An 11,048-nucleotide genomic window follows, 5' to 3' on the forward strand; every position below is an offset into this window, starting at 1 on the left:
ATTTCCCTTCTTGGTATTGGTACAGAACGGTTACCTTTTTCTTCCAATTCCGTCTTCTAAATGGGGATTGGGGAACTTTCGACAGTTTCTTTTATCAAGTAGAAACGCCACCTGTTGGTCAATACAAAAAAAAACGCCCTACAAAACGAGGATAAAGAAAGTCACACAATGGACGGCATGTAATTTGTACAGAAGATAATAATTGGTGAACATAGATTCACCAGTGAAGAGAGAGAGTTCTTTTTAGATGCTCGATTTTACTATAGTGGTAATGAGTTTAGTATTTTTTTCTCAGTTGCCATACAGAAGCTTTCACTTGATGCGGCCTACCCACCGTTTTCTCCTTCCGCAAAGATTGTTACACGTACCCACAACTCCACCAGTTTTCTCCGCATCTGTTGCGCCACTCTGATTTTTCATATTTTTTTTTATTTTTTGTTAGCACTGCTTTCGTAAGTTGCCGTAGTCACTCTAAAGTCAAAGTTGCTAATGGTAGTTTTGCTGTTCCTACGTAGGTTAATTCTAATAGAAGACATTATCTTCGACATCTCGTGTCGGATCGTCAATTGATTAGACGATCCGACGCTAGGTTTGCTGTTGTCGTCTGTGTGTGTTTTTCTGCCACCCCTCCAAAAGGACTGCCCTTAAAAGGCGACAAACAAAAGGTAGCAAAAGAAGTAACCAACAGGAAAAAACTTGTGTAATCTTTTGAAAGCTTGGCCACGTCTAGTTGAATTGTTTGACTGAAAGGGGTTGCAAATCAGAAGGGAGGGGCTGAGATTTAAAAAAATAATAATTCAATCTATCAAACTGTCAGTCGTACGTTGTGTGTCTAACACAGCAGTCTAAACATACAACACCACACACTGCCTACTGACTACGTGCTGCCGAGGGATGTGCTATTGAACAAAAAAGATTCTCCATGAGAGCATGTGTATGCTAGCTGAGAGCGATCTAAATGGTGGTGATGGCTGCATACCCCCAGAATACTCTCCATGTTAACAATGAAGATGAAGCCTCTCCAGGAGGTGCATGCAAGAAAACTGACCTTCAGCAACACCTTCAGGTTTTTATTTGAGACTTATCCCATATAAGCTATCAACATAATCTAAGATCTTATTGTTTTTTTCGTTGAAGTTTATGTTTGCTTTACTTCCACAAGACCATGTCTTGAAGGAAGTTGTTCGACTGGAGTCGACCCACCAGGGAAGGATTCGTTATCTAGCAGTTGTTGCCTGTGCAGGAAGCCAACCTGATGATGAGGAAGCATGTGGTAAATAATAAAATATGTGCTAATTGAATTCATTATAATAGAAATGGGAATATGGTTTTGGTTCTAGTTCTTGGTTTTGACTGGATTGGAGAGAAGACAACATTGGGTCTGGTGCTGTGCATCTATGCAGATGCTGGATTGACACTAGATGGTGATGGTGGTTTCAGTTTGTGCTCCGGTAATAGCCAACATGTTTTTAAGCCAGTCAGTGTTCATGTTTTATGGGCAGTTCTCCAAAGCCTACACAAGGCATGTGAGCGAGCCCACAAGTACAATCACTATCCCGGAGGAGGAACTCACCGATGGGTTGAGTCCTACCGAATCACTTCTGATCGGTCGAGCCTGAATGAGTGGAACTACCTGCCAGATGTCGAGTCGAGACGTCCACCGTCACCGCCAGATCAGAAAGCAGATCGCGAACGACTTATTAGGTCAAAGCTTAAAGATGTGATGATGACATTAGATTTAGATGACGTTACATCTGTCGACATCCGTCGGCGAGTGGAGGAAGAGTTAAAGATGGATCTGACAGATCAAAAATCCTTTCTTGATCGTGAAATGCTCATCATTCTGGGACAAATGGATGGAGCAAGTCGAATATTTGACGACCTGTTTCTCGGCTCGGAGTGGAACGCGTCTAATTTGGAAGAGCTCGAGCGCAACGGCATCGGACACATCCTCAACGTAACGCGTGAAATAGACAATTTTTTCCCTGATCAGTTTGATTATCTCAACATCCGCGTCTACGACGACGAGGCCACCAATCTGCTCAAACATTGGGATCGTACTTTCAAGTACATCAGGCAAGCTGTAGAAGGCGGATCGAAAGTGCTTGTTCACTGCAAAATGGGAGTCAGCCGATCGGCCTCGGTAGTCATAGCCTATGCGATGAAAATGCGGCATTGGGATTTGCCTCAAGCACTGAAACACGTCAAGGACAGGCGAGCATGCGTCAAACCCAACACCAGTTTCATGCAGCAACTTGAAATTTATGCTGGAATCCTTGACGCATCTCGACAACGTCACAATAAACTTTGGCGATCAAAATCAGAAACTAACCTGGCAGCAAAAGTTAGTCCGGTGCACTCTGCTCGGCGATTGCGACCTACGCAGGATAAGGAACATAAACAACAACAATCGGGCAATGTGGTAGGGTCGAGTGTACCTAATTCACCTGTCAGACAACAACAACAACAACAAATCAGTATGACGACAGAATTGCAGGTCGATTCTGTTGATCAGCAGCCAGAAAAACCTACTGAAAAAGATTCGCCTATGGATACACTGGACTTGTTGGAAGGAGATCTCGGACGACCCAAGTCTTGGTCACCTGACGACAGCCTGGCTGAGTCTTATTTCCCGTCTCAGCCGGAAGCTCCAGAAACTGAGCTTCAAGAATCGGCGGCCAATCCGACCGTTTGCGTCAGTCTTCGAGTTCCTTGCTCTAACGGCCGGACGTACAGTGTATCGCAAAATCGTGCGGTTAAACTTGAGTCAAGTCCACCGCCACCACCTCCGCCGCCGCCGGCAAATTTCTTCTTTGAACCATCGGAATTGAGCTTAAACTTTGATTCTGTTGAGTCGATGAACGGAGTAATACTAGATGTTCCAGGCGAATCCAGTACTGATCCCGATGCGCCACCAACCGAACCTCATTTTGCCAGTCTTCCTCGGGTCGGCAGTGTCAAGGATCGAATATACGAATTGGAAGCTGCTGCATCCGTACTTCCTGGAAGCCCTGTGCTAAGCAGCCGACCGACGGGGCTCGTTTTGAGTCTGAAAAATCCTTGGCATTTTGGGAGCAGTAGTATCAGTCCGCTGACTGATCCGATTGTAGTGGAAGCTTTATCGATACTGCCAGGTATCCAATCGAAACAAGTGCCTACTACTAGTGCTACCAATGGGCGCAAACGACCCGAACAAGAAGTCAAAATTTTTGATGTTTTTTCTGACCGTGTGGATCGCGCATTTGAACGTGAAGAACGACGTCAATCGGATGGATCTATTCAGCGTGATTCACCTGTGCGACAACGGTCATGGGGTGCAACAGAGACTCGATCTCGAGTTGTCCCTTTAACGAATCCCAGCCCTGATTCTCCAACAAGAATGCCCAGTTACTCCAGCGACCCATCACTTCCAATGATCCCGTCCGAAGAACAACAAGATTCCTTGCTTTTAAACGAATGCAGTCGAGGTCTAGTTCGGATGCAACGAGAGGCGCTAGAAAAAGCCAATAATGGACCTTCGCATCTACCGCAGCAACGAAGAAGCCTTCCGGATGAATCAGTTTCCAGTACCTTGCTTTTCAGCCGGAGCGTCTCGGATACAGCATCGACTGAGGGAATTAGCGTTATGCGGCTGCGTAAAGCTCTGGAAGCCAAAGCCACATGCCCACTTACCGGATCCTTTGCTCCTCCTCAAGCAGTCCTGGCTGCACTGGCTGCGGCAGCTTCATCGCAAAGCACCCAAACAAGTCCCACGCGGCAAAGGCTACCTGTCGAAAGGGAAAGACTACGCAAACGTAGTCTCAGCCTTGAACGGATGACCTATCCTTCTGGTAACTGCGTTACCATATTTGATTGATATCAATTGTTGACTCGTTTGCCTTGTTTTCTGCAGCCCAAGGTCCTCAGGATGCAAACAGTGCAGCCCAAGAAGTCCCCGAAGAGGTGGATTTGAATGTCAAACTTCTTGTTGGTCGCTTTGAAACACCTCACCGGCCAGTTAAGAAGATGGACCGACCTCGTGGATGGTCCGAAAGTAGCTTGCACACTTCAAGTCTTCCCCGACCTAATAATAGCGTTCCGCAGCGCCGTTCGTTAGCTGCAAAACCTCCAGTCCCGAACGATCCTCTCATCCCAATGGCTCAATCACCACGCCCGGCCGTCAAAGAGCGGAAACTATACGGCAAGACGCATCCGCTTGATCGTCTGACAGCTGGCGCACGCCAACAGAAGCTCGCACAACCCGTTTTTGGTACCATGTGACCGTGCCCGGTCTGCGCCATTCTATCTTTTCTTCCCTTCATTCGTGCCCCTTCCCGTCCCCCCACCCCCCTTAATTTTTTAAATTTTAACCTTATTATTTAAAAATTTACGTAAAACAAACAAAAAAGAATTCGTTTCAAAACAGCTGGCAAGTCCAGGTGATGTGATATGATCCCTCTATCTTTTTTTCCCTTTTCTTGCTAGTCAACTCTGCCTCCTTTCTATCCTGTATTAACTCGCTCCTTTTTCGCTCTTCAGTTATTTTTTTGCCCAATATCACCGAGATTAATTTGCTATTTTCCACCTATCGCCCTGTCGTCGTAAATGTTGTGTACGCATTATTATATATACTGAAGGGTACGTCTGTTGTAAAATAACGAATAAATCATACAATACATTTCAACGTTTTTTTTTTAAATCAAGGTATTGTATTTCTTCTTGTATTTTAAATTTTTATTTCGACAAAGACGTTATTCAGGTGTGTGCCGAACGAGAAGCAAGGACTACCACCACCCCAGCAAAGGATTTTCGTCCCGTCTTTCTCCTCTTCACCTAGTTGGGCATTAAAGCTGGCAAGAATAACCGGTTGCTTGATATCCTGAATCTATGAAGATAAAAAGTTTTGATGGACCAACCAATTCCAGGTAAAACGTGCCAATTCTTACCGGTAGTGTATATTCGACACACGTCCATTTTAATAGATCGATAACGCAGACGCCAGGTGAGTTCGTGTGGCAGGTGGAAATTCCACCAACGAGAATCAGTCGATTATCAGCCGTAATAAGGGCCTGATGAGAGTAACGGGGTATCGGTGGCGGCCCATGCCATTCAGGTTCTATCCATTTCTGTTGACTACTAGAACTGTAACCCGTATTTGAAACAAGCAGTTGCGGCTGGGAAGTCATTTCCGACTTATCTAAACCGCCTGAAATCACAATCAAGTTTTGCCAATAGGATGCGGTGGCAGAATGGCGGCCTGATGGTAACGACACAAAAGGTTCCCAATTGACGGATGGTGTTTCGCTTTTTGAAACCGGAAGGACCCGCATCACCCAACAATCAGTTAAGGGATTGTTTTGTCGCCCGCAACCGCCGCCAACGAAGATGCCGCACGGAGGAATGATGGATGAGGCATGACGCCATCGAGGCTCAGGCCATCCGTTTTCGGGCTGTCCTTCCAGCCATTCTGTTTCATTATTCTTTATGTCGATAAAGCCTACATCTCCCAACGCCATTGCAGGGTGTGTCCGGCCACCATAGATGACAAGCCTGGAGATGGGCTCGATTAAATGAAGCGAGTGATACATTCTTGCTAGTCGTTTGTTTTTCAATTGCAATTCGGTCGTTCCATCCCGATGAACACGGATCAAATCATCTAGCCTTCCATGCCCTTGTGGCCGAGCACCAAATCCGCCCACTATCCACATACTTCCATTGACCAAACTAGGGCATCCGGCTTGGCCATAGCGCTGGATCGATGACTCTTTGAGTTGCCAACTTATTGGGTTGGTAGTTACAAAAAGGTTATCTTTGATTTCTTGCTCTTTGGGTGGTAGGGGTGTTGTACAAATTCCTAGACAACTACAACTTATTAACGTTTCATTCTTCGTGAAATTGTCCAGGAAAACAAACCTTTTGCTGCAGTCAAAATAACGTAATGAGAACACTTCTCATTGAAACCTTCATACTCGTCAAAAGTTTCGAGTTTCCGCATACGATTCAACTCATCGAGAGGGACAAGCTGACGTACGAATTCGTTAATATCGTAAATTTCACAGGAAGACCAACCCTGTTTGAAGAAAATTCCAGTAACGCAATTTGCTAGTCACAGTTTAAGCTGTACAGATAATTACCCTACGAAGATAGCGATTTCTTTGGCATTCCTGATTAGGATAAATGGGTAAGCTAAGCAAAGGTATGCTTAGTTGGATAAAATGTTGCTGCATCACTCGGCCAAAACCATCACTCGGTCGAATTTGTTCATAAACTGCAAAGACGGCGTTCGAAAATGTGCCTGCGCACCACTCAATCAATTTGCTGGAACTATTTCCAAATTTAACTTTCTTCAGGTAGTTCCTTTTTGAAAATTGTTTGAATTAATGTAACTAGATATACCTGGTTTCATCCATGTATGTGATGGCACATTCAGAAATGAGTAAACTAGGTAAGAGGGGATTCAATGATAGCTCCTCAAATAGTAGTTTAGTCAGTGATGGAAGATTTCTTAAATCTGCAGCTACAAGTTGATATGCATTCTTTTCCGCAGCTAGCTCTGCACAATAAGGATGATTCTTGATTAACTGCCATTTTTTTGCCACAACATCTGGAAAATCAATTTCGACATACTGGCATTGTGTGTATCCTTGCTGCCTCAGCATAAAGAAGGATGTATCAAACCCTGCTCCAAAGGAGATTATCTGAAAATATCAAGTGACACTGGTTGGTGAAAATAAAATAAAATGCACAGTGAATAGTTGAAGGATCCTATTGTTAGGCTACCTGAGACTTAGCATATTGAGACAGGAACTTCTCAAAAATGTAATGCATGGCTTTAGCCCTAACATAGTAGCCTCGGTGAATAAGAGATGACCTCTTAGCTGGTTTTTGGGCAAAACAAGAAATAAATGAGTCTTTATAATAACCAGCTGTGACTGTTGACAGTTTCGAAGCGATGCTCCAATCGTTGGAGCCTTGAACCTGATTGCGATGTATCAGCAACAACAACAAAAAAAAACATAAGGCTTTGTTGACAGTAGTTGCATACAGTCTAATGGCATCGGAGTGTGGTTGCCTGACAAGTTTCACGGTTAATTTACCTGTACGTCAGAGGAACTCATTCTTGTGGCACAGAACGGTAATAATTGCTTTCTACTACAGCAGTCTTCAAACAGCTGTAGTAATCAAAAGGTACTGTTAACCCGGTTTTCATCGGTTGGTGCTGCACGAAATTGTTTTGCCAGGTTGATTTTCAAGTCTAACTAGATCTTAACATACAGCTCCCTGTATAGTTTTCCGTAAGAAAATTGGGAAACCCACCCTATATGCTGACCTGCTCCAAGCGGAAAAAATAAGAAGTATGATCCTCTGTTGGTGGAAAATGAATAATTTCCGTGCCTAAAAACGTATCAGTTTGATTAATTAATTAAATTAAATCACTACTGCCTACGCCATTCAGTTAAAATAAGAGTTTTAGACCAGAGAATTAAGGGATTGTGTACAACCACCTTGATCAAGTTACGACAAATTAAATCATCTTCCAATAGATGGCGTTGGAATTGGACGGCACTAATCGGTCATTGGTTTATCGAGTAAGAAAAGGGGTTGAAATTGTGTGGAGGAATTGGTTTTGGTACGGACGTGGGTCCTGTTATGTTTCAAAAGGGAGTTGGCTTACCGACATATCTGTAGTTCTGTACACTGTACCTGGTCTCGCGCGGAGCTTTGCTGAACCTGGCAACCATGAAATTCTTCAATAACCTAAAGATGGAGTAGTTATTGCAGATGTGTCAAAAACCATAGCCATCCCATAGCCGACTTGCAAAATATTACTCTCTCAATAACACTTTTGGGCGGCGCCTTGATTATTTTGTGTATTCACTAGTCGAAAAGTCGAAGTTTCTTCGAGTGAAGTTTGATCAAGAACTAGCCCCCGTCTGCCGCCTCCTCGAGGAGAGGACAATGAGAATGGTGTTGTCACAGCGCCAAAAAGAAGAATTGTGCGTTATAAAAATTCTTGTATTTGAAACCAATTTATTCTTACAGACTTGTTTCAATTTTGTTTTGCAGGAATAGAGCAATTGCTGATTACTTACTTTCCAGTGGCCATGTAGACTCACTTGAAGCATTTAAGAGAGAAGCAGACATCAATGGAGATGTTGACAAAAAATACACTGGGTTGCTGGAAAAGAAGTGGACTTCAGTGGTCAGGCTGCAAAAACGGGTACAGAAGTGTGTACAACAGTACATTTTTGGAAACCATTTAACAAATGTACTTTGCAGGTGATGGAGCTGGAAGCCAAATTGGCTGAAGCTGAAAAAGAATTTATCGCAGGGGCACCCACAAGGGAAAAACGCAGCCCCACGGAATGGATTCCCAGAGCCCCAGAAAAATACATTTTGTCTGGTCATCGAGCACCAGTTACCAAGGTAACATTTGCAACAACATTGATTCCTTGAAATAAAGATTGTTCAAAACTTTGCTTGCAACTCTGGCAGGTGGTGTTCCATCCTGTATTTAGTGTTTTCGTTTCAGCTAGTGAAGATGCCACTATCAAATTATGGGATTTTGAAACGGGTGACTTTGAACGTACGCTCAAGGGCCACACCGACTCGGTACAAGATGTAACCTTTGACTCCAATGGGAAAATGCTTGGTAAAAATACTTTTAAACAAGAGAGGGACACGGTTTGTTACTTCATCGTGTCATTTTTTTGTAGCTTCTTGCAGTGCCGACATGTCGGTTAAGTTGTGGGATTTCAACACGTTCGAATGCACGAAAACGTTGCAGGGTCATGACCATAATGTTAGCAGCGTCACCTTCCTACCTACAGGCGACTTTCTCGTCTCGTCCAGTCGTGATAAAACCATAAAAATCTGGGAAGTGGCAACCGGGTAAGTTGTTTATCAAGTTTAATTGGAGTTCGGGTCTTATTCGGTACACCCGTTTTATTACTCAAACATGACCAGGTATTGCGTCAAGACTCTTTCGGGACACCGGGAGTGGGTGCGGCAGATCAGAGTATCTCCTGATGGTCTTTTACTCGCCTCTTGTTCCAACGACCAAACCGTCCGCATTTGGCTTCTCTCATCCAAAGAATGCAAGGTATTCATATCCTTTTGTTCTAGTGTGTATGTACAGCAATGTTCCTTTTCGCTGGCTCATCACTCACACCTACTCACACACACACACACACACACGAAGAATTCAATTCTATGATAATCTTCAGATGGAGATGCGAGAGCACGAGCACGTAGTCGAATGTGTAGCCTGGGCGCCAGAATCTGCGACAGCAGCTATTCAAGAGGCCACAGCTTTAGCTGCCTCTTCCTCCAACTCGGCACCCACTGAGAATCATAAAAAATCCAATCTCACGGGCCCGTTCTTGGCATCCGGCTCTCGAGATAAAACCATCAAGATCTGGGATGTATCCACTGGCTTGTGTGTTTTGACGTTGACTGGGCACGACAATTGGGTACGCGGCCTGGTATTCCACACGGGTGGCAAGTATTTGCTAAGTGCCGCTGATGACAAGACGCTCCGTGTTTGGGACTTACGTCACAGGCGGTGCCTCAAAACACTCGAAGCTCACCAGCACTTTTGCACGTCTTTGGGTATGTATAAATCTCGCATCTTCGTATTTATTCAAGCCACCATTTCTCTCGTTTTATTGATTCTCCGTCCCCTGATTCACCATTAGATCTCCACCGTACGGCGCCCTACGTAGTGACGGGCAGCGTCGATCAGACGGTCAAAGTCTGGGAATGTCGCTGAAAAAAGGGAAGCACGGAAAGAGAAGAAGAAAATCCAGCGCTAACAAAACAAATAAGGATAATACCGATAAACCAGATAAAAAGCTATCAAACTAATGCGGTTATTTCATAGAACCCTTAAATATTATTTTTTTTTTTTGTTATTTTTTTTTTATTTGCATCTTTAACTCTCCAAAAATTAAAACAAACAAACAAAAAAAAAAAAGACATTCGCCACTCTTCTTCTTCTTCTCCTTCTTCTTCTTCTGTGAAGTGTAAAAATCCTCCTTCAGTCTCCTTCTTCACAAACATCCTCCTTTTTTTTGCAGCAGCAGCAACATAAAGCCGGGCAGGGCGCGGTGTTCTCACAGTGTGCCATTGTTGGTTCTATTTCAAACAAAAGCAAAAAAAAACAAAACAAAAAAAAAGGAAAATTGGAAAGAAAAATAATATCTACACCCTCAATAGCAACAGAGATCGATTCAGAGTGGATTTTTTTGGTTTCATTCATGCTTGAAAGCTGACGCACTTGTATCTCTGTCGAATAACGGCGCACTATACAACTTCTTCTCCAACAAAAAAAAAATAATAATCAGTATGTCCTGCATCTTTCACACAGCCTTTCAGAATAGGTCAAAAGAAAAGAAAGCATCTGTGTTTCATTCCTCCCTTCCGCGCTCCAGTTTGTTTTGTTTGTAAAATGTTCCCTTCTTTTTCACACCCGGGCCTGTACATGCTTTCTCTTTTTTTTTTCTGAACTTTCTTTTTTTTTCATCCTTCTTAGTTTTTTTCTTTTTTCCAGAACGTGGAGGAATAACGGAAAAAAGTTCTTTCTTTTATTTTCATGCCATCATCGTTTGTTAAACGTGTAAAAATCACGAAACCCCTTTTTTTTAATTTTTTTTTTATTTTGTAGTTACATTATTCAGATTTTTTTTTTTTAAAACCTCCCGGTTGTATTTCTGTTTAATTTTCTTTCTTTAGGTGCGCCTGGAAAAATTATATTTAATTATAATTTTTTTTTTTCACCCTTCTTTCCCTGCCTTTTCGTCTGACCCTCCGCCTTTTCTTACTCCCTCCTTGATTATTATAATTATAACGATTATTATTTTGTGGTTAAATTGTTTAGTTATCATCTCATTACCTTAACTCAAATTCAATGTTTTTTTTTTTTCCTTGTTGCCGCTGCTGCTGTCGTTTCGGCAATACATCCACCATGTGGCAATGGTGTCGATAACGAGGCCTGATTTTGAAATCCAAAACAGGCGATTCCTGGCTAATAGAATTGAAGATCTTTTTTTTATTATTATTATTATTGC

The 11,048-nt window shown here is 43.1% G+C and overlaps 3 protein-coding genes across 4 annotated transcripts; 2 read left to right on the forward strand and 1 right to left on the reverse strand.

Moving 5' to 3' along the window:
- Positions 1–219: 219 nt before the first annotated feature.
- Positions 220–4,657, forward strand: LOC116932800. Its single transcript, XM_032940657.2, has 4 exons — positions 220–1,066; positions 1,138–1,273; positions 1,341–3,830; positions 3,893–4,657. Exons 1-4 carry the CDS (start codon positions 959–961, stop codon positions 4,258–4,260), a joined length of 3,102 nt encoding a protein of 1,033 aa, XP_032796548.2. The 5' UTR covers positions 220–958; the 3' UTR covers positions 4,261–4,657.
- Positions 4,658–4,675: 18 nt separating this feature from the next.
- Positions 4,676–7,390, reverse strand: LOC116932809 (tRNA wybutosine-synthesizing protein 4). Of its 2 annotated transcripts, XM_032940687.2 has the most exons (7): positions 7,077–7,388; positions 6,760–6,957; positions 6,376–6,677; positions 6,114–6,303; positions 5,893–6,049; positions 4,926–5,833; positions 4,676–4,864 (listed from the first exon to the last, which is right to left on the reverse strand). In XM_032940687.2, exons 1-7 carry the CDS (start codon positions 7,095–7,097, stop codon positions 4,706–4,708), a joined length of 1,935 nt encoding a protein of 644 aa, XP_032796578.2. In that variant the 5' UTR covers positions 7,098–7,388; the 3' UTR covers positions 4,676–4,705. The 2 variants fall into 2 exon arrangements, with proteins under 2 accessions (XP_032796578.2, XP_032796579.2); XM_032940688.2 differs by lacking the exon at positions 6,760–6,957 and having other exon boundaries at positions 7,077–7,390.
- Positions 7,391–7,651: 261 nt separating this feature from the next.
- LOC116932825 (lissencephaly-1 homolog) lies at positions 7,652–11,033 on the forward strand. Its single transcript, XM_032940714.2, has 8 exons — positions 7,652–7,976; positions 8,047–8,200; positions 8,260–8,406; positions 8,476–8,632; positions 8,697–8,871; positions 8,947–9,082; positions 9,207–9,591; positions 9,678–11,033. Exons 1-8 carry the CDS (start codon positions 7,939–7,941, stop codon positions 9,749–9,751), a joined length of 1,266 nt encoding a protein of 421 aa, XP_032796605.1. The 5' UTR covers positions 7,652–7,938; the 3' UTR covers positions 9,752–11,033.
- The last annotated feature ends 15 nt before the right edge of the window (positions 11,034–11,048 follow it).

The sequence above is a fragment of the Daphnia magna genome, linkage group LG10 (genome assembly GCF_020631705.1).
Source record: "Daphnia magna isolate NIES linkage group LG10, ASM2063170v1.1, whole genome shotgun sequence".
NCBI lineage: Eukaryota > Metazoa > Arthropoda > Branchiopoda > Diplostraca > Daphniidae > Daphnia > Daphnia magna.